This window comes from Xenopus tropicalis, chromosome 6 (assembly GCF_000004195.4).
Source record: "Xenopus tropicalis strain Nigerian chromosome 6, UCB_Xtro_10.0, whole genome shotgun sequence".
Lineage (NCBI taxonomy): Eukaryota > Metazoa > Chordata > Amphibia > Anura > Pipidae > Xenopus > Xenopus tropicalis.
In genome coordinates, this window is record NC_030682.2 from 77,237,059 (window position 1) to 77,261,519 (window position 24,461).

Genomic DNA, 24,461 nt, shown 5'->3' on the forward strand with positions numbered 1-24,461 from the left:
CGAATGTACGAAAAAGTCGCAAAAAATTCGCACAGTACGACCAAATACGAATTTTTTGTATTTCGTACCTGACTTGCTTTGATAAATGTGCCCCTTGGAGTAAGTGACTAAGTTTGTGCCCCTCCTACAAACTCAACACAAACTCTATTCATTAAAGTAATGTTGAAAAACGTTTAAAGCAGTAAAATAAAACACTAGTGCTCAAGTTATTGGTAAAACCCCAGACATTTACAATGTGAACATCACGAGCAGCATCGTACGTTTGAATCTTTAATAATTAGAACAGTCATAATATATTAAACAAAGTTAAATGAAGCTTTTCTCTTTAAATAACATTTGTTTCATTGTTTCTGCAGTGCCAGTTTTAGCTTGTGGGGCAGATGATAGCCGAATCCATTTGTATGTATTACAGAATGAGCAGGTAATTATTCCTTTCTCAGCTGGCAGTGGTTTTCTTGTTTAAATTTCCATTATTTTCCAATTTCCAATATTTGCTTTGATGTATAGCCTGCTGCTATTCTCTCTGACTACTGGTTCAACTACTTTTAGTTCTCTCTTGATGGCTGTCACACAAAATAGCTCTCAATTGAATTCTGTGTATATGTATTTGTTGATTAGGACAAGCTTGTTTATTCGTATTGTATGTATGAAAACAGTATGTTTTCCTTTTGTCTTGATGAACCCTATCTATAACCTAAAACAAGCCCATTATTACAAAATATAAAAGATATTTATAAAGATATTTATATCTATTAAGATTTGGCACCAAAAATAAAATGTGTAAACTATACCCCTGAACATTGCAGATCTCTATAAAAATGTATTACATAAACCAGCTCATCTGTAGCCCAAGGTCAGAACTTTGTCTTTTACTCCCACTCGTTGTTATTTCCTGTCAACTGATCTCTGAAGGAGCACACAGACCAACACAAAGTGGTGGCTCAAGGAAAAAATGTGTAAAAGAGCAATATATACTGCAGATATATAGCATATATAAATTAAATATTTAAAATAATTATAATGCAATTATTTTTTTTTATATTCAGGCAGTTTGGTAAATATTCCTTTTGTAATCCACAATAGTCATGGATAATCTGTTATAAACAGTGCTTTGTGCTTGGATGTAGAGCAGTGTTCCCCAACCAGTGGCTCGTGGGCAACATGTTGCTCCCCAACCCCTTGGATGTTTCTCAAAACAGGGGCTTATTTTTGAATTTCTGTTAGGGAGGCAAGTTTTGGTTGCATAAAAACCAAGTATAATGCCAAACAGAGCCTTCTGTTGGCTGCCAGTCCACATAGGTGCTATTAAGTAACCAATCGTAGCTCTTATTGGCAACCCCAGGAACATTTTTCATGCTTGTGTTGCTCTCCAACACTTTTCCCATTGAAATGTGGCTCACAGGTATAAAAGGTTGGGGATCCCTGATGTAGAGTATTGTGTAAAAGTACTCTTGTGAGTTCATGGACCTCCTTTTTGTACTGGGTGTACATTATTCCCTATATACTACTTAAAAGTGATAATCTTAAAATGATGTTGGGTTGAAAAACCCAACATGTTGTTCTTCGACTTTAGCTTATTTTTCTGCTTTTTCTTCTTTTTCTTATTCTTAACACCCCCATTTTCTAAATGCTACTGCTCCTACAGTTTTAGGGGTACAACACCCAAACTCTCCACACTTCTTCGCCCTATAGCGGAGCAGGTTGCTATTCTAAGCGATCCCGCCCCCGTGTTTTTGTGGCGCTGCTCTGATCACCCCAATTTTTCCATTGACTTTGACAAGGAAGATTTTCAAACTGCTGCCACTCTTATAGCTTTAAAGCTACACCCCCCAAACTTGAATAACATAATAATGGGGTTAACCCGAATGAAACAGCAACATTTGTTGGATGACCCCAAAGTGGGAGGGGCCAACAACAGCCATTGACTTTTATGGGGAAATTGAAACTGCTGCCAATCTTACAGCTTTGAGGCCACACTCACCAAAGTTGAATCACATAGTCATGGGGTCAGCCTGAATGAAGATATGATGATTGTTAGATGCCCAAAAGTGGGCGGAGCTCTCAACAGCCAATCAGATTTGACCTATTGACTTGGCGGAAATCCAACCTGCTGCCATTCTCGCAGTAATAACACCTGGGTCCCCAAACTTTGCAGGGTTGGGCACCAGGTAACTGCAGTTCAAGGTTAGAAAAAGTGGGCGGAGCCAGCAGCAGCCAATCAGATTTTACCTATTGACTTTCAATGGTGAAATTCAACCTGTTGCCATTCTCACAGTTGTAACCCCAGGGTCCCGAAACTATTCATAGTTGGTCACTAGGGGGGCTGCAGGTTTAGTTTTGAAAAGTGGGCAGAGCCACAAACAGCCAATCAGATGTTACCTATTGAATTTTATTGGTTTGATGCCAGGGTTCCCAAACTTTGCACAGTCACTCAGTCACTGGGTGACTACGTATTCAAGGTTTTTTTTTTTTTTTTTAAGTGGGCGCAGCCACCAAGAGCCAATCAGATTTTACCCATTGACTTTTAATGGGTAAATTCAACCTGCTGCCATTCTCACAATATTAACCCCATGGTCCCCAAACTATTCACAGTTGGTCACTAGGGGACTGCAGTTTCAGTTTTGAAAAAAGTGGGTCGGTCCACTAACAGCCAATCAGATTTCACCTATTGAATTTTATTGGTTTGATGCCAGGGTTCTTTGGACAGTCGGTCACTGGGTGACTACGTACTCAAGGTTAGAAAAAGTGGACGGGGCCGCCAAAAGCCAATCACATTTTTTACATTGTTTTCGGTGGGGATATTTTAACTGTTGCCATTCTCACATGTTTAATGTCAGGGTCCCGAAACTTTGCACAGTTTGTCACTGGGCAACTATGTTCCAAATTTAGAAAAGTGGGCAGGGCCACCAACAGCAGCTCAGATTTCACCTATAGACTTCATATGTTTAAATTTAAACTGCTGCTATTCTTTAAATATTAATACCAAGGTCCCCAAACTTCGCAAAGCTAGTCACCAGGTAACTGCGGTTCAGATTTAGAAAAAGTGGGTGGAGCCACCAACAGCCAATCAGATTTTAACTACTGATTTTCAATGGGGAAATTCAACCCCTCTTTATAGGTCCCTGGTAAGGCCTCACCTTGAGTATGCCGTGCAGTTTTGGGCTCCAGTCCTTAAGAAGGATATTAATGAGCTAGAGAGAGTGCAGAGACGTGCAACTAAACTGGTAAAGGGGATGGAAGATTTAAGCTATGAGGTTAGACTGTCGAGGTTGGGGTTGTTTTCTCTGGAAAAGAGGCGCTTGCGAGGGGACATGATTACTCTGTACAAGTACATTAGAGGGGATTATAGGCAGTTGGGGGATGTTCTTTTTTCCCATAAAAACAATCAACGCACCAGAGGTCACCCCTATAGATTAGAGGAACAGAGCTTCCATTTGAAGCAGCGTAGGTGGTTTTTCACGGTGAGGGCAGTGAGGCTGTGGAATGCCCTTCCTAGTGATGTGGTAATGGCAGACTCTGTTAATGCCTTTAAGAGGGGCCTGGATGAGTTTTTGAACAAGCAGAATACCCAAGGCTATTGTGATACTAATATCTACAGTTAGTATTACTGGTTGTATATATAGTTTGTATGTGAGTGTATAGATTGGTTAGTATAGGTTGTGTGCTGGGTTTACTCGGATGGGTTGAACTTGATGGACACTGGTCTTTTTTCAACCCTATTTAACTATGTAACTAACTATGTAACCTGCTGTCAGTCACTGGCTGACTACGTATTCAGGGTTAGAACAAGTGGGCGGAGCCACCAACAACCAATCCATTTCCACCCGTGAAATTTCATTGGTTTATATTTAAACTGATGCCGTTATTTAAGTATTAATTCCAGGGTTGTTAAACTTTCCAGAGTTAGTCACTGGGTATTTGCCGGTCAAAGTTAGAAAAAAATGGGCGGAGCCACCAACAGCCAATCACATTTCACCTATTTACTTTGAATGGTGAAGTTTAAAATGCTGTCAGCCCCACAATTTGTATGCCTTTATGAGTCCCCAAACTTTGCAAAGTTAGTCACTGGGGGACTGCAGTTCAAAAATAGGAAAAGTGGGTTGGCCAACTAACAACCAGACAATCAGATTTCATCCAATTAATTTTATTGGTTTAAATTTAAAATGCTGTCATTCTCACACTATTTATGCCAGGGTGCCCACTGTTTGTCACTGGGTGACTTAGACTCAAGGTTAGAAAAAGTGGGCACACCCACCAACCACCTATCACAATTCACCTATTGACTTTTATTGGTTTAAATTTAAACTGCTGCCGTTCTTTAACTATTAATCCTAGGGTCCCTAAACTTTGCAGAATTAGTCACTGGGTAACCAGTTCCAGGATAGAAAAAATGTCACTCATTGACTTTCAGTGGGAAAATTTAAATTGCTGTCATTCAGACACTATTAAAACCAGGGTCCCCAAACTTTGCACGGTAGTTTAACTATATAACTGTTGTCCAAGGTCAACGCACCAGAGGTCACCCCTTTAGATTAGAGGAACGGAGCTTCCATTTGAAGCAGCGTAGGTGGTTTTTCACGGTGAGGGCAGTGAGGTTGTGGAATGCCCTTCCTAGTGATGTGGTAATGGCAGATTCTGTTAATGCCTTTAAGAGGGGCCTAGATGAGTTCTTGAACAATCAGAATATCCAAGGCTATTGTGATACTAATATCTACAGTTAGTACTAGTGGTTGTATTTATAGTTTATGTATGTGAGTGTATAGATTGGTAGGTGTGGGTTAGGTGTGCTGGGTTTACTTGGATGGGTTGAACTTGATGGACACTGGTCTTTTTTCAGCCCTATGTAACTATGTAACTATACTATGTAAGGCTAGAAAAAGTGGGCGGAGCCAACAACAGCTAATCAGATTTCATTCAGTGACTTCACATTTTTCAACCCAACATGAAGTTTGTTCTCAAACTAGTTATTCCTGTTCTTCTTGGAAAAACATGTTGTGTTCATGCTAGTTTATTATACCCAGGAATGGGCATCTTCTGGCACATCTGTACTTTTGACACCTATTGCCTCATTTATAGTTAGTTAATGGAAGGCTAAGGGGTAGCTAAGGGTAAAGGTATTGAATTGGCAAGTGAAAAAATGTATGCATTTATTAACATCTATATATGTGTCGTAAAGGGTTTTATTGGACTGACATGTTAAAATAAAATAATTACCTTAGTATTCAATAACCCTAATGTAGCTCTTCTCTGATTATTATTTATATATCTGTCTATAATGTGGTTATTTTTTCTTTCTTGAAATTCTTGTACCCATTTTATAATAAGACAATAAAAGACATCTGTGTATTATCATGCTAATATTTTGTAGTTTGAAAAAACACAAGTACTTCATGGACATGAAGACTGGATAAGAGGAGTCGAATGGGCTGTTACTGGTATGTATTAATCTTTAAAGACTAAATTAATAAAATACTTAAAGAAATTACATCAATTGCCTGTATTCAAGTAAATACTTTGCATCCATTTGGTCATGGCCCAGTGGGTAGCTATCCAAAGTGGTTGGCCTGTTAGCTTATCCTGTTGGAGCCACGACAGCTTTTAGGGCCAATCTAGGGTATGCACATTATAAACAAAGACCCAGGTCAGCTTTAAGTGTGCATGCTCCTACTTGATGAGTAGAGCAGCAGAGGCCCTGACAAGAAAGAAGGCATACTTGGCGAGCAGAGCAGTAGAGTTGAAAGCTCAACTCAAGCACAAACACACCAGTATTACAACTAAAAAAAATACATTTGTTGGTTCAAGAATAACATTTTAAATGGTAGAGTGAATGATTAGCTATGTATGTTAACTAAATTAGTGTAAATTAAAAACAAAACCTATAAAAATCATGATAGTATGCCTTTAATTTGTAACAAACAGTGGTCTAGTTTGAACAAGAGTCTCTCCTCACAAGCACTTACTTCCTTAAGGAGTTAAGTATATATTTTTATATATGTGAGTGTATCAATTGGTCTGTTTAGGTATGTGTATCTATCTGCACTGGGGTCATTTAGAGGGGTTGAACGTAGTTATATTGTTAAGTGTTGTGTTGAAAAAAAGGCTGAAATCCTTTAAGTTCAGCCCTTCCAAGTGAACCCAGCACACACACACATATACTGACCTGTCAATACACTCACTCTACATAACAACATCAAAAGCCTTGGATGTTATGCTTGTTCAAGAAATCAACCAAGCCTCTCTTGAAGGCATTAACAGAATCTGCCATCACAACATCACTTGGAAGTGAAACAAACACCTACTCTGCTTCAAATGAAAGTTTCATTCCTCTTATCTAAAGGGGTGGCCAATGATGAACTGATCCTTTTTATGGGAAAATAGAACATTACCCCTATATATCTATAATCCCCTCTAATACTTGTAAAGCGTAATCATGTCTCCTTGCAAACGCTTTTTTCCAGAGATACCAACCCTAACTATGGCAGTTTAACATCATAGTTTTAATCTTCTATCCCCTTTACCAGTTTAGTCGCAAGCTGTCCAGTTCATTAATATCCTTCTTAAAGGACATGTAAAGCCTACATTTGCCTTCAATGTATATCAGTTGGGCACATCTCCCCCACCCAAATGGCATCATTTGTACTGCATATGTCACCTCCTCTTGCCAGCACCATCACATTTTCCTAAAGCAAATAGCAGCTTTCACCTGGTGGCCATTTTTCCTCTGATACATAATCAGATACATTTAAATCTGCAAACAACATACACACACACACAGACCCTTATTCAGCATACATTTCATCAAGAATACAGACTCACGCAGGCAGCACTGTCTTTGATAAAAGTTCTGCTTTGTTTGAGCACTGTAGTGGTAAAGCTGAGCTCAGGAGAAAAAAATTGAAGCAGACAGCTAGAGCGGAGTTTCTATGGGAACCAGCAATGCCATCTCTTCACTGGCTGCTAGACTGGAGGGTATGTTTAGTAATCTGAGCTTAGAACAACTGAGCATGCCCACAAGCCAACGGCCAAAGCAAATTTCTGAGGGAGGGGGCTGAGTGGGTTTCAGGAGGAGACAGAAATCTAAGTGATTAAGGATATGCTGCAGCCTTACTATTAACCTCTGGACAACCAGCATGGTTGATTTCAAACAGGCTGTTCACTGATTACATTTTTGTGTGTGGAGTTTACATGTCCTTTAAGGACTGGAGCCCAAATCTGCACTGCATACTCAAGGTGAGGCCTTACCAGAGACGTATAAAGAGGCAAAATTATGTTTTTATTTCTTAAGTTAATTCCCTTTTTTATGCAAGACTGTACTTTATTTGCTTTAGTAGCCACAGAATGACATGGCCTGACAACTTATCTACAAAAATCCCCAGATCCTTCTCAATTAAGGATACCCCCAACACACTACCATTTAGTGTATAACTTGCATTTAAATTATTTCTACCAAAGTGCATAACTTTTTTTCAACATTGAACCTCATTTTCCATTTTGCTGCCCAGTTTTCCAATTTTGCCAAATCTCTCTGTGAAGCATCCTGCATCAAACTTATAGTTTTGCACAGTTTAGTATCGACAGCAAAAACTGAAACAGTAATTTTCATTAATAAACAAGTTAAAAAGCTTTTCTTTCTCTGCGGTACTGTGTTAAATGCTTTAAATGTGTTAAATGCTTTAGTCCAAGTAGATGACATCCACTGCCATCCCAGTGTTGAGGGTTCCTGCTTACCTCCTCATAAAAGGCAATTAAATTAATCTAGATGGACTTTGGTCATTTATTAAAGAACAATGAAAGGTTAAAATAAATTAAAAGTAAGTCTAAAGGCATTCTTTTTAAGTACTTACTGCATATCTAAATTCCCAGATCCCTGCTTGCTTCTGTGAGATATGGTGCTGGCAGCCTACAGCAGTGTGAAGACTACAGTGACATCACTGAAATATCTCTGTCCTTCCTATAGGCTGCCAGCGGCAGCCTTCCTATTCTCTGAGCATGTGTGTAACTTGATCCTGTCTGCTGTTCTGAGCTACACATGCCCACCAGCCAATCAGAAGCTGATCTGGCAGAGGGGAGGGGAAGAGAGGGAATGAAACACATGTGCAGTATGAAGCAAGGAGGGAAAGAAAGGGAGAAAATCTTTTTAGAGATGGCTGCCTGTTCTAGAAAATGTGAAGTAAGTGTGACTGAGTAAATATTTGATTAGGTGAGCCAAAAGCGTGGCGTTTTTACTAAACAATAGGAGGACTATTGGACAGTATGCTTTTTAAATTTTGACTTGCATTCTCCTTTAACTACAATTAATTTTGTGCAAACAGGATCACAGTTTACCGTATATACTCAAGTATAAGCTGATCCAAATATAAGCCGAGGTACCTAATTTTACCTAAGAAAACTGGAAAAATGTATTAACTTGAGTATAAGCCTAGTGTGGGAAATGTAGCAGCTACTGCTAAGTTTCAATAATCAAAATAAAAACCAGTAAATTACATAAATTGAGGCATCAGTGGTATGTTTTTAAAATATTTATTTAAAATAAAAACCGTAAATAGCTCTGTAAGTGGAGAAGAGGGTCAACAAAAACAATATGAGTACTACCCCATGCTCATTGCGCATTGGCAAACTGGCAGCAGACCCAGTCCCGGAGGACACGTAAGGGGGAATAAGTATTGTGACTGGGAGTGGGCCAGGGCACTGGAGGGTCTGGTTGCAGGTGGCCTAATTTGCACACAAAGGACAGAGGGTGCTAGTCTGGAGGGACCCATGGCACCCAACTCGAGTACAGGTATCAGACCCCTTATCCGGAAACCCGTTATCCAGAAAGCTCCGAATTAAGGAATGCCCATCTCCCATAGACTCCATTTTAATCAAATAATTCAGAATTTTAAAACTGATTTCCTTTTTCTCTGTAGAAATAAAACAGAACCTTGTAATTGATTCCAACTAAGATATAATTAATCCTTATTGGATGCAAAACAATCCTATTGGGTTTAATTTTTTATTGATTTTTTAGTAGACTTAAGGTATTGAGATCCAAATTACGGAAAGACCCCTTATCCGGAATACCCTTGGTCCCGAGCATTCTGGATAATGGGTCCTATACCTGTATAAGCCGAGGGTGACTTTTTCAGCACATTTTGGGGGCTTAAAAACTAGGCTTATACTCGAGTATATACAGTATATATTATTAAAAACTACATAATACTGTATACTGTTAAAAAACCATGACAGTTTCCGGAGGCATGCTCATTATTCTTAATATTCTCAAATACAAGTGTTACTTTGGTAAATTTATGCTCAGCTGGAATTCTACCAGAGTTTAGCACAGTCTACTTGTGGCAGTCCAGTTGTGGTAATATTGGGTTTCAGATTATTGCACTGTGATCTGGAGGTTCTGTATGGGAAGAAAGATCCAGACATCTGGAACTTTGAAACCAAAGGCATTGATTTAAATCTGGTTTCTACTTTTGATAAGACTTTTTACAAGAGCATTAGAGAGGTCAGATGATCTCAAGGTCTGCGGTCCAGCTCAGCTTATTGGTATACAGTATATAGTTTGTAGTTTTCAAAAAACTTGGAAATATCTTTGACAACTTAAATTTTGAAAGCCTTTGAGATATTCTAAAAAGATACCTAACCCTATTTATTATTAGGGAGTTGCTTATTTTTTTTTTTAGTAATGCTCTTAAGGACAGAAAGTCAGCTCAGAAAACCATGCATTAAATCAAGTACCTGTAGCTGCAGATTGGGTTGTGCAAGTGAATGGATACTAATAAGTTCAGACCCGATGGAAGAGGAAATCATCAATGCTCCCATAAGGTCCTTGACTAACGGGATTTTATAAGCTGTTTGATAGATGCTTTTGTATGACCTATATGTATAAACTCAGAAATTCCACACAACCATGTGGTAGAACTGTTGTATAATCTTTACCGCAACTGCCTTTTTTTAATCAATCTCTTAAAGGTTGTATGCATTGAGCAGAAGTCCTATCCTCATGAGTTCATGCCTTTGTTAAAGGGAAAATGCTAAGATAGAAACCTAAGCTGCAGGCAGAGTAAAAGAAAACTAAAATGCTTAATTAGAAATTTGTTCTTGTGTTTCCATTGATGCTTTTGAAATATCACGTAATGCTTCTCATTTTTTTCAATTTTGTTAAAATTTTCTGTGAAGATACCAAAGAAAATCAAAACCAAAATCTAAAAACCTAGAACCTGGAGAAAAGTGTTAATTTTTTTCATTTCTTTTGAGGATTAAGAAAAGTGTAATCTTGAGCTTAAAAAAATCGTCCGCATGTTGCTTTTCTACAGATAAATACATTTTTTTCATTAGTAGCATAACATTTAGTTGATTAACAATTTTTTTTTTTTTTTTAGCCATATCTAAAATGGTGAAAATCATTTTAAATTATGGGCACATTATTTTAAATTTAAAATGTTTAAAGGTAGGGTATCATTTATTCTTAAATAATCTTTTTTAGCAGAATTAAAGAGACCCATTATCTAGATCTTGTACATGTACTAAACGTATGCACACATTTTTGTTTATTGTGTGTTAACACTAAAGGGAAGGAGCAACAAAGGGTAGAGAGACCTAAAGAGAATTACTTTCAGATACTCTGTTTAATATCTTAGAACAGTGCTGTCCAACTTCTGTGGTGCCGAGGCCAGAATTTCTCTAGCATACATAGTGGAGGGCCGCTAATGGAAGCCATTTCAGATCACTCCCCTTTTTTAAACTACACCCACTTCAAACCACACCCATCTATCACAAGAGCATTTAAGACCATGCCCACATTAATGGTGGTGCGCAGCAAAAACCGAAATGCTTTGGTGCTCACCACTGGGATATCAACCATCATTCATATGTGAAAGAATTATATTATGTCTTATTAAGAAACCCTTAAATTCATATGCCGCCTCCTCCTCTGTGGATAGCACAGCAACCCCCAGCACATAATTACACACCTTAGGGACCATATAATGGCTATTTCAAACTTTAAACTCCCAGAACAAACCCCTGCCAGGTTCACCTCCCACAGGCAGCATAGGGCAGGCAGAGTATGGCACACACAGACAGTGTTCTGCCTGTGCGTGCCATGCTCTGCCTGCCCTGTGCTGCCTGTGTGTGTCATACACTGCCTGCCCTATGCTGCCTGTGTGTGATATACTTTGCCTGTTCTATGCTGCCTGTATGTTCCATACTCTGCCTGCCCTATCCCACCTGTGTGTGCCATACTCTGTCTGCCCTTAGCTGCCTCTGTATGCCATACACAGGCAGCATACGGCAGACAATACATACAGTGACACAATGCTGGCACTATTCCTACAGTCTGTCTGAGGTGTGAAGAGGTGAATACATGGGTGCTTACAGTCTGAGCCTGAGGGGTGAACAATGCAGGGATTAAAAGGTATGAACAGTACATAGGATTATATGTTTAATACACAATACAGGGGCTTGAAGCCTGAATCTGAGGTGTGAATCATGCTGGGGGACAGTTAATCTCAGTACTGATGTCATTTAAAGCCTACACAAAAGGTAAGCCATTAAAGCAGCTAACAGGTTGGCCCGTGGCCCACCAGTTGGACAGCAGTGTCCTAGAACTTTTGGACTTAAGTTCTAAGTATATAATGGAGAGATTCAGCTCATGGTCTGCTGCTCAGTTCTTCAGCTTTTAAAGCAATGCTTTCATTTACTGTGCAGGTCAGAACCTTTTCCTTGCAAGCTGTGCACAGGATTGCCTTATTCGCATATGGAAGATATTTAGGAAAACAGCAAAAGAGAATTCCAAAACTGAAGATGAAAACAGCATCAAGCTCAAGGAGAACATATTCAAAGTAAAAGAAAAAGGTTTGTTAAGTTTTCATAGTACATAGGACTTTAATGCAGGATATTTGAAACTACCATACTTACTACAATATAATGGAATGTATTTATTTTTATGAGTTTTCATGTATTATATATTTAACATGAGATATATATATATATATATATATATAAATAATAAGAGCAATGTAGGCAACTGGCACTCACGTAAAACAGAATATAGAATGCCTGGGTGCAGTATCAAATAAATATACCCTTGCAAAAATATGAGCCGCACTCACAGGACTTAGAGTAGAAAAAAGAAAATTTATTAGAGCATATAGCTATATGCTCTAATAAATTTTCTTTTTTCTACTCTAAGTCCTGTGAGTGCGGCTCATATTTTTGCAAATATATATATATATATATATATATATATATATATATACCTAAAGTGACGCTCATGAGTAATAAATTAAGGCTTCTAAGCAGCAACATGCATGTAGGTCACAAAATAATAGGTGATGTTTTATCCTGTTGTTCTCTGTATGTGGGTTCTTCTCACACCATCCAAACTTTACAAATCAGCAACAAAGTATTTTTGTCTTCATCCAGTGCTCATACAACATGCATGTAAATGGAACATATTAGGACAAGGCATTTTGGTCATGTATGTTGACTTATAGATAACTGAGTACTTTTGTTGCTACTCATAGATAATGACTTTTTGGAGCAGGTGTGTTGCCAGGTAACTACACACATCTATTAACAACTGCTGCTGTAAACTTTAATCAATGTGAGTAGACAATGGTGGCTAGGAAAAGTCAGACTTAAGACAGTGGAACATGGGCATATTAGTCGCCCGCAATAAATCTTCTCTATTGTGGGGGCGACTAATCTCCCCGACATGCCATCTCACCGGCAAGAATGTAAATCATCGGTGGGATGGTATACGCATGACTTCGGATGCTTGAAATTTCCTCGCAAGGAAACTTAGGGTGACTTTGGAAAATCGAAGCAACGTGTGCCATCCCACCGGCAATTTACATTCTTGCCAGTGGTATGGCATGTCTGGGAGATTAGTCACCTGCAATAGTGAAGATTTATCACAGCAACTAATCTCCCCGTGTGCCACTGCCCTTAGGGTAATATCCTATGGGTAGATTAGTTCTCTGTGGGACAATTACCCTTAAGTCATTATGGGCTGTATTTAAAAGCACTCACAATGGTTTGGCTTATTCACTTTAAAGAAGAAGGAAAATCATTTTGGCATTTTACTGCCAAGAGATTCACCACAGTGATGTTTGTAGCTTCCTGCTGTATAGCTCTAGCCATTATAGCTCAGATCACACATTCCTAAGGGTGGGGGGAGTAAGTTTTATCAATTCTTATTGGAGGGGGGAGAGAACTGCGCAGACTCTGGCACCCAGAATGAAGGATTTTTCTGAGTGAGGAACTCAGATACCCTAAGACCATGTTTACAAAGAAGGAGACAAGTAATCCTGTGTTTCTTTTGATAGAGGACTCAGTGTAGCATTACTGCAAATGCTTATGGCTGTATTTACATAGACCTTCTCCTTTAAAGGCAGGTTATTTCAATATATGGCATGTTGTCATTACATTTTCATTGTGGTTGCTCCAAGACCAAATGATAGCCATGATGTCTCTTGGAAGTTTTTGTTAAAGGAGAACTACCCCCCCCTCCAGGTACCAAAAGCCCCCTTAACTGCACTGCATCCATAACCTATATTTTGAAAAGTGGCCCTGTAGGAAAACCCAAGCTAAGAAAGCAGAGCAGTGCAGCAGGGGACCTAGGCAACATCTTCCGTTCATTAAAAAATGTTTCAGGTATCACCACTGACATGGACTCTGCTTGAGCAGGCCACTTTTTAGAGTTATAGGCTATGCAAGAAGGGAGAGGTGAGGGGGGGGATCAATGCAGGCAGTTAAAAGGGGGCTTTTGTACCTGGGTGAGGGGGGAGTTGGGTTTAGCTCTCCTTTTAAAGCTGTTTACTTTCATGATTTTTATGGTGTACTTTTTATTTCTAAATTACATTGTTTACATAGTAAGTAATTCAATCTACCATTTAAAATTTTATTTTTGAACCAACTAAAGTATTTTAGTTGTAATATTGGTCTGTAGGCAGCCATCTCAGTGCATTGTGCCTGGTTCGGAGCTTTTAGAAGGAGCCAGCGTAACATGTTAGAACTACTTTCAGATAAGCTTTTTTTAGCTACTTTTAGCAATACAGGTGTCTAGTAATCTTTCCATTGTTTTGCTGATCTGCTGCTGGGGGGAGATGTTCCCATAATGCAATATGGCTAGATATTAATATTAATATTCTTAATATAGATGACCCGATAGGTGTCACTATTGGCGATTTTTTTTTTTAGGACAATGTAGACATAGCAATTCCCTTGGTGGTCTGGGACACATTTCTCAACACTGCGATAAACACAGTAAAACGTAACTCGGTAAAGGGGTTATTATTTTTTTCCAAAGCAAGATTTTTTGAACAGGGGGAAGAGACTGGTAAATTGCTGGCTTATCTGGCAAAAGCACATTCCTCTCCCCCTGTAATAACAGAATAGTCCATCAGTCTAAAATAAATGTCACTAAAAATGAAATCTATATCTTCCCAGAAGAATACAAGATGCAGTTAGACAAGGACATTACACTCCCTGAATTATATGATGCAATGGACATGCATGTCATCCCATTTCAATTTTGTCAGCAAATATCAAGATATTGGCTAAGGTCCTCTCCACTAGAATGAGTAAGTTTCATTATCATTCTAGAGGACCAAAGGGGCTTTATGCCTGGCAAGTCCACGGCCCTCAATATCAGAAGGCCTCACTTAAACTTGGCTACTGAACATGATAATCACGCCCTGAGAGTAATAGCTGCACTTTATATAGCCAAAGCTTTTGACACAGTAGAATAGTCGTATATGTGGCAGGTGCTTTAACAAATAACTTTGGTACAGCAAACACTAAATGGGTCAAGCTTTATGTATAGTTCACCAAAAGCATCCCTAATTGTAAATGGTACACAACCCACTGTTTTCCCACTGAAACAGGGCACAGGGCCAGGGATTCCCAATGTCACCACTCTTATTTACACTGGCCATAGAGCCTTTTGCCCAGGTGATTTGACAACATGCCAATATACAAGGATGACGCATTGGGGACAGAGAGGAATGCATACAACTGTATATACACCTTAATATACTGGACTGACTTCTCCAATATAATATACTGGACTGACTCCGCAACACCTTTTCCATTTATCTACTACATTTGCACGAATATCCGGATTGGTCTCCAGCCCCATCAAATCAACAATGTTCTTAGAATCACCCCCAGACTCTCATACTCCATTGGTTCTCCTGTTTCCAGTGACAAACCAATTCATATACCTGGGAGTGATTGTGAAACTGCCCCTAACAGAGTACTACAGACCCTCTGAAAGAGAAAATAATAATTCTCCTACCCAAGTTAACTTATGTTCTACTGGAAGCTTCCCTCCTGATAGCAAAGAGCGTATTTACTAAAATAGAATGCATATTCCGACACTTAGTATGGGCTGGATCTCGACCCAGGTTAAGTATTAATACTCTTACCAGAGACAAGGACAAACGAGGAGTATCTCTTGCTAATATTTACTTGTACTACTTGTCAGCACAAATTAGCCACTTCACCTCCGGGTTGGAAGAGACATACCACCAAACTTTACTGCATAAACTGCTCCTGGGTATTAAATTTCACAATTTTGACGGGGAGAAGATAGAGCTAAAGCGTTACTGAAAAGGGAGACAATGTGGATACACAGCCTTGAAACTCTAGAGCCCCATGGCCTTAATCGGGAATATGATTCACATTCAATATTCGGATAGATTTTTTTAATTGGGGGATTATTTCTTTTTTGTTTTAACAGATGTTGCATTGTTGGAGATCTAAAGCCATGTGATATTTAATAGAGACTTTTTAAGAGATATTTTCCTATTGGTGCTGTGCTCTACATTTCGATAGTAACATATGGAAATCCAAATCTCTAAAGGGTTATAAATAAATACCTCATACTCTGTTGACCCAGTTAAAACCTTTACCGAGAATTGTGATTAAGAGGGTTTGTGATCAGGGGTCACCACAAGTCTGTTAGCCCTAATAATCTAAATTGGCTTTCAGTGCAGAATTCCTGCTTTTGTGTTGATTTAAGATGTAGTGCTTGCAACTATGTTACCATCTAAGAATTTTCAGATATCCATGTTTGCCAATAAATACCATGGCAGTGTATATAGGTATAGTGGTATGTGGGATAATGTAAATAGGTTATATTTAAGACCATTTGGTAAGAGGATTGTGGAGCACATAAATGCAGTAGGTGGGGCATTTAGTAACCTGTGATCTGAAAGGTGTATGCCAGATAAAATTTCACACATGCTTTCTTCTTTCTGCAATGTCAGTAATTTAGTGACTCCCAGAAACAAAGGTCATGTTGATGCCCAGCATTAATGGACATGGAACCCCCTGCAGCCCCCAGCATAGAATAGCACTCTTCTCCTCCAGCATCTTATTACTAGGTGCACCGATATTTTTCACGACAGAGTACCCCCCAGCATTTAATGACACTATGGCCGCAACAAGTTATAAACCTCTCCTCCAAAGTCTGCTTCTCTGTCTCTTTCTTCTCCTGCCTTTAATCCCATTCAGTGGGATGGAAATTGGTAAAGGATTGTATAGTTCCCACTTGTATGTTCAGGTAAGAAAACCTTCAGTCAGTCTATTCCCCTTACTGCTTTTTGCTGTAGTGCTTTAGCAAGAGGATCTCTTCTGTAAAGGATGCTGGTCACATTGCTGGCATAATCTGGAATCTCAAGGCTTCTGTACCATGATGTTACTTTTTGAATGCTGTGATTATTCAGTAAAAACCTGTCTGTGTATTGTGCTGTGTCCCATGTCTTCCACATCCATTCCCTTCACCATTTTATTTCTGCTCCTTTTCTTCCCTTTATCAATATCTGCCTTTTTATATTTTTCTTTTTCTCCTTTCATTGTTTCTTCATTTTACCTCATTTCCACCCGACCCTTTTTCTTAGCATATTCAAAGCCAATCCACTTTTGTTACCCTCTTATGCCTTACTGTTTTTGTTTACCAATCTTTGTTTCCACTAAAATTCAGTCCTGCCCTGCTTTTTGCAGACATTGTTTGGTAATCTAATGTGTAAACTCTGAAATTAAAATGTTTCAAAGGCTAACATTCTATTATAAGCATGCAATGAAACTCTCAGAATTAGATAATAAAGAAAATTGTGTTTGTGTTCTATGAAAGATGATTGAATTTCTTAGTGCATTGGTATGTATTATTATGAATTCATATGCAGTTCCCTTGTCGACTGCTTTGATTCTGCTTCACCACAATCACCTTTATTTGTCCAGCAGAGATTGCAATTCAGGGGAGAAAATTGTTTGCTCTTTTGAAGTGATTATTGTTATGCAGCTAGCACACAAAGTGATACAGTGTTAACTTTCTTCTCATTGTTGAAATATTTCAGATGTAATTTTGTAAAAGTGGCAGTAGGGAAGATTTGTGATTTGTTTCACAAGGAAGCAGTTTATAATTTGGTTTCAGAATTGTGCACCTTTGTTTTTGTGTTTTATATTAGAAAGAGTAGCTTCTAAAACAAAGGCCTTTAACAATTGAGATGCAATCTGTCTCGTACAGAATAAAAATGCATCTCCACTGGATTATGATAATTTCTCTTTTGAATTTAAACATATCACTTTAAAGTAGAACTATAGCTTAAGTAAAGAAGTAGGCAAGAAATGTTGTACATTATGTTTTTTCTTTACCAGCTCAAGGCAACTACAGCACTTTAGCTGTGAAGATCTGTACCTCCAAAGATGTCACGAGCAGCTTAGTCACTGCACATGCTCTTTTCTGCTGTCAAGTACTTGATCTTAGGGACTGACTTAAAATATACAGTGCATATACAGTGGTGTGAAAAACTATTTGCCCCCTTCCTGATTTCTTATTCTTTTGCATGTTTGTCACACAAAATGTTTCTGATCATCAAACACATTTAACTATTAGTCAAAGATAACACAAGTAAACACAAAATGCAGTTTTTAAATGAGGGTTTTTATTATTTAGGGAGAAAAAAAAATCCAAACCTACATGGCTAATTGCCCCCTGAACCTAATAACTGGTTGGGCCACCCTTAGCAGCAATAACTGCAATCAAGCGTTTGCGATAACTTGCAAAGAGTCTTTTACAGCGCTCTGGAGGAATTTTGGCCCACTCACCTTTGCAGAATTGTTGTTGCTTTATTTGAGGGTTTTCTAGCATGAACCGCCTTTTTAAGGTCATGCCACAACATATCAATAGGATTCAGGTCAGGACTTTGACTAGGCCACTCCAAAGTCTTCATTTTGTTTTTCTTCAGCCATTCAGAGGTGGATTTGCTGGTGTGTTTTGGGTCATTGTCCTGCTGCAGCACCCAAGATCGCTTCAGCTTGAGTTGACGAACAGATGGCCGGACATTCTCCTTCAGGATTTTTTGGTGGACAGTAGAATTCATGGTTCCATCTATCACAGCAAGCCTTCCAAGTCCTGAAGCAGCAAAACAACCCCAGACCATCACACTACCACCACCATATTTTACTGTTGGTATGATGTTCTTTTTCTGAAATGCTGTGTTACTTTTACGCCAGATGTAACAGGACACGCACCTTCCAAAAAGTTAAACTTTTGTCTCGTCGGTCCACAAGGTTTTTTCCCAAAAGTCTTGGCAATCATTGAGATGTTTTTTAGCAAAATTTGAGACGAGCCTTAATGTTCTTTTTGCTTAAAAGTGGTTTGCGCCTTGGAAATCTGCCATGCAGGCCGTTTTTGCCCAGTCTCTTTCTTATGGTGGAACACTGACCTTAATTGAGGCAAGTGAGGCCTGCAGTTCTTTAGATGTTGTCCTGGGGTCTTTTGTGGCCTCTCGGATGAGTTGTCTCTGCGCTCTTGGGGTAATTTTGGTCGGCCGGCCACTCCTGGGAAGGTTCACCACATGTTTTTGCCATTTGTGGATAATGGCTCTCACTGCGGTTCGCTGGAGTCCCAAAGCTTTAGAAATGGCTTTATAACCTTTACCAGACTGATAGATCTCAATTACTTTTGTTCTCATTTGTTCCTGAATTTCTTTGGATCTTGGCATGATGTCTAGCTTTTGAGGTGCTTTTGGTCTACTTCTCTGTGTCAGGTAGCTCCTATTTAAGTGATTTCTTGATTGAAACAGGTGTGGCAGTAATCAGGCCTGGGGGTGACTACAGAAATTGAACTCAGGTGTGATAAACCACAGTTAAGTTATTTTTTAACAAGGGGGGCAATCACTTTTTCACACAGGGCCATGTAGATTTGGATTTTTCTTTTCTCCCTTAATAACGTAAACCTTCATTTAAAAACTGCATTTTGTGTTCAATGATGTTATCTTTGACTAATAGTTAACGGTTTTTGATGAGCAGAAACATTTAAGTGTGACAAACATGCAAAAGAATAAGAAATCAGGAAGGGGGCAAATAGTTTTTCACACCACTGTAAATTGTAAGAGTCATGGTGCAAGGCTAATTAGTCATTTATTAAGATTCACATTACATGGAAGCCCTGAAACCAGTGCAGTTATCATTAGGAATTTAATATCATCTCTGTAGCATCAGCTTATATGAGAGGCCTCATTTACTGCTTGATAATTTGTGACAGCCTCTAAGTGTAGCTTTATAACAGCTGCCCAGACTACATGGACCATGTGAGTGTCACGGACACTTCTAACAAAGTAAGTTCAGTATATAAAATGTGGCATTGTTAGACATATTCATTTTTAGGGATTAGTTCTCATTTAAAGCAGTGCCAGTCTACCTTCACACTACTAAAAACAGAAAGCAAGGAATCTAGAGCTATGAAAATATTTTCACCCTTGTCTCTTAACAGGAAACTATGTGATCAGTGGAAAGTTGGGTTTAAAACATACCTGAAAAAGCCTGGCATACATTGAATAAAAAATTATGTTATATCCGCTGCTTTTATATACAAGTTAGGGCAATACATTTTGTATGTTTCCTGGCTTAAAATTTATTGAGAGCTATCATTCTTAACTGCATGTTCTACAACCCGCGCAGTGTACAACCTGCATTACCCTGTTCCTGCCTCCTTGTTGACATATGGTGCATAGGTGCTGGGTGTCTCAGGATTGTAGGTTGAAAGGAAGGGCTATGTGTAGGTGACTGGGGCTCTGAGGGTGTGGTGGCAGTGGTGTGGACTCTCCATGCCTCCATTCCTTTGCCTTTCTTTGCCACCTCTCTGTCCTTCTTCACTTTGCCTCCTCCTGCAGTTTTTTTCCATTTCCACCACTTCATCAGTTCCTCTGAGCTCCCAGTAAATTCCATCTGTGAAATTCCTCCTGTCAGCCATTTTCTTCTTCCTTCTTGTGTTAAGGGATTTCATCTGTGGGCCGCTCGGAGCAGCTGATGAAAGAGCCAATAGTGTGGTAAGGGCAACAGGGCACGAGTGCACATGTGGAGTAGGTGCAATGGGGGACCTGTGGCAGTCAACAGGTGCCACAATGGCAGGTGGTTGCTAAGTTTGAAAAGAAGGCAACACGGGTTGAACAGAACTGCTAAGAAAGATACGTAGAAAATACTGTGTGTGTCTCTCTAAGTTATTAACAGCACCAAGGTTTAATTTACAGTTTCACCCAAAGGGAATTGACCGAACTGTATATTTAGTTTGTAATAAATACCCACTTGCCTAGGATTATAAATGTGTGAATAATCAACCTTTACAAGGATAGACCTAGTTTGGTATGCCAAAAAAACATTATTTTGCCTTCTTTGTTTTTCAGTTTCCAGTCTATAGGGGATAAGGAAAAAATTAAATTTAGTGCTGTCTCTCTTTATTTTAGACACGGAAACTAGTTATGCTGTTACATTGGAGACCGTTTTGACCGGTCATGAGAATTCTATTTATGCTGTTCACTGGCAGCCTTCTTTTTCGAGAGGTATGTTTTTCTTTTCTTTAGTAGTTTGCATTTTAACAGAATAAAAAAAGAATGGTAATAAAGTTGATTCCACTTCATCTGTTGGCAACCCCACAAATTAGAACGGCAATTTAACATGTTGCTTACCCCCCCTTTGATGTTGCTTCCAGTGGCCTCAGAATAGGTGCCCATTTTTAAATTTCTGCCTTGGAGGTAAGTTTTGAAGCATAGAGACACAGTTTTACTTCTCCTGCAAGCTAGCATTCCACATGTGGTTGCCAAATAGCTAGTCACAGCCCTTATTTGGCATCCCCAAATAGCTTTTTTTCATGCTTGTGTGGCTTAACAACAATTTTTACATCTCTGTGTGTCTCACAAATAATAAAGATTGGGGATCCCTGGGCTACAAACTACAATATATAGCAAAAAATCCCTCCTAATGTAATATCTTATTCTGAAATCAAGAGTATGAAATTCGTCCTGTCTTTGCTGATATAACATTGTCTACTCTTTTGGCAAGGCTTTTCACTAGGTGCTGAAATATTGTCTGCTGAATTTTCTACTGTGAGAGCTGTGAAGTTGTGGAATTCTCTCCCTGAATCATTTGTACTTGCTAACACATTAGATAGCTTCAAGAAGGGGTTGGATGGCTTTTTAGCAAGCAAGGAAATATGGGGTTATTGGAGATACAACTCTTAGTACAAGTTGATCCAGGGACTGGTCTAATTGTCATCTTGGAATCGGGGAGGAGTTTTTTCTCCCTCTGCGGCAAATTAGAAAGGCTTCAGATGTTTTTTTTTTTTGCCTTCTTCTGGATCAACTATCAGTTAGGCAGGTTAAATATAGGTATTAAAGGAGACATATTGGATAAATGGGAAACCCCTAACCCTGTAGGCAATGATGAATAATATACGGTGCTGGTTTCCCTTTGGGCTAAACATTAACCCTATCTTTAACAATGGCCCCTTTATTGGAGCTCCCTATAGATCCTCTCAGGTCCCTGTCTGGGTTTCACATAAGGGGTGGGTGTGTCCTAATGGTCCCTGCCAGAAGCACAGTAGGAGGGGGAGAGCCAATCACAGCCCTGCACTCACACAAGCACAGACAGGCTTCAGTTCCCTATCAGGTCAGCCTAGCTGCTGATTGGTTCCTATCCTACAGTGCAGGGTACGGAGGGCCGCCGGCTCCCCAGCTCATCCAGAGAATTCAGCCAGCAGGAAGTGGCACAGATGGGCGGGGCTAGTGGGGTTTTGGTGGAATTTCTCAAAAAATCAGTCCAAAACACAACTTTTTAAGCACAATCCTTCTATATCTAGAGGAGTATAATTCACTGGCACATTCATCATTTTTATAGGATATGTCTCCTTTAAGGTTGAACTTGATGGACGTATGTCTTTTTTTCAACCCATGTTACTATGATTTTCCATCCAGCCAACAAAAATTAGTGTGAATCAGATGTGGTGTTCCAGTTCATTCCACGGGTGTTCAGCTGGGTTCTATCTTATGGGTTCACGCTCCCATTTTAGCAAACAGTTTCTGTAGAAAACATGGATTTGTCAAGACTTAAATTATAGACCCTAACCCAAATTATAAATAACAAGCACACTTAATTATTCCTCCAAAATCAAACTTTACATTCAGCAATTACACATTCAGGCAGTTATTTATCTACTGGCATCAGCCAAATGAAGATCTGTCTGATAGGGGAGCATGAATTATTACTTTAAAGCATAGACTGGTACTGCTGTAGAGTCCAGTGTCAGAGAAATTATTACATTTTTACCACAATCATGACATTGGGCTGTTAGAAAACCCATGCTCCTGATGAATAGTTCTTGTGCTGAAGTTACTTCTAGGGACAACTTGAAACTTGGCACTGAGTGGACATGCAATGTAACAGGGTGGCAGAATACTTTTAGCCAAAAATGCGTCCATGTACTTTTTCCTGTATAGTGTGTTCATATATGTACATTTTTGTCTGATAAGCTGAACACCTAAATCAGGGATGCCAAAATTGCAGTCTAAACTGGTAAACTAAAATTTAAGTCAGAGAATCCTGGAGTTTGTAATTTAACAACAGCTTGAGGGACGCTGGTTAGATATTCTTGTTTTCTTTTTAGCTAAATTTTGAGGATATAATGAAATATGTACCTACTGGTTAATCAGTATTTTTGACTACGTAGTTTGTTGATCATATAATTCTTATGTATTACCTTGTATACTTATCCTGCAGATGGCAGCATTGTACAGCCAATGAGTTTACTGTCTGCTTCTATGGACAAAACCATGATCTTGTGGGAGCCAGATGAGGAATCTGGAGTCTGGTTAGAGCAGGTATGCCATGTTTAAAACAAACTGGAATTATTCTTATTCTTATTATAGTATGTAGCTGTTATAAATAATTGGAATAGAGACCCCCTTGTATTGCTTGTATTTATTCACAGTTTGCTGTTAGCAAGAGAGCTGCAGGATTTTTTTTCTCTCTGCTGTTATTGATAGATAAGTAGCATAATATATTACAACATGCACTGGAACGGAGAAGGAAAATGAGTGGTCTTACAGCTACTCCTATGTCGAGCCATAAATCTGATATTACTTCTTTAGATTGGTTAAGACATCATAGTGATATATAGAAAATTGCTATTAGTTAGTCAACTGAGGCTCCTGCATCCAAATACCTGAACAACCTGAAATAAATCTGGCTCGAAAATGGGCCAAAATCCCTCAACAATGTGCAAAGCTGATACATGCTTACCCTTTACATTTTTAAAGAAAAAAGAAAGTTACAAAGTTAACATGTTAGGCACTACCAGTGATTGTAATCGCTTACCAGAAACTCCCGGCCGGTGCTCCTGTTTGGAGAAAACTGTACCGGCTGGGGAGTATGCGAGCTAACAATCCTGCTTTGGTCTTCATGAACTTGCAGTAGAGTGAAAAGCCGACTTCTACAGAAAGCTGGCTTTTTCGCTCAACTGCGCATGCGTTGGCCTCGAGATTCTGAAGAAAGAAGACAGGAGGAAGAGGAATGCTCATATATTCCCCTGGTTGGTGCAGTTTTCTCCTAACCGTAGCGCTGGCCGTGGGTAAACGATTACAATCACCGGGGTGGTGCCATAGCTGTGAAATGCTCATTTGAATTTGCAAGCGTTATACAATTGACCTCTATAAGGACAATTTGGGATATTGCCTAATAATTACAACACCAAATAAGTTCTGTTTTTTGTCATTAATGTGGATGAAGGTGATATATACCTATGAGTAGCACGTTGATATGATATCTATGTAAAATCTTCACGGTGCAAATTCCTCAACAAGGCATCCTTGAATTTTATTGGAGAGATTATTTATCTTTGTTATTAATAACTAAGACAGTGACTGTACTAGTCACTTCATATACAGTATATTGATCCTTTTCAGGCTGGAATTTTTACATTGACTGTGAAATGGCCACATTATACACACTAACTTATTTTTAGGGTGGAACCTTCATATTGCACACTTTGGTGTGTTGGATGACATTTAGGAGTGATCAATTGAGTAAATATCTATGGAGGGGCCCCTCCACTTTACAGGTGTCACCTTGTCTGTAAATGTTTTTAAGGGCTCTGGCAAATGGGGAGACTAGTCGCCTGCGACAAATCT

General features: G+C 39.1%; 1 protein-coding gene across 2 annotated transcripts in view; it reads left to right on the forward strand.

Moving 5' to 3' along the window:
- The window catches only part of elp2 (elongator acetyltransferase complex subunit 2), a 100,976-nt gene that overhangs the window by 7,547 nt on the left and 68,968 nt on the right, over positions 1-24,461 (forward strand). For both annotated transcript variants that reach the window (XM_012964648.3, NM_001015799.1), the window contains 5 exon segments: positions 357-421; positions 5,369-5,435; positions 11,698-11,844; positions 20,745-20,840; positions 23,053-23,153. In XM_012964648.3, coding sequence (XP_012820102.2) covers positions 357-421; positions 5,369-5,435; positions 11,698-11,844; positions 20,745-20,840; positions 23,053-23,153 — 476 coding nt within the window.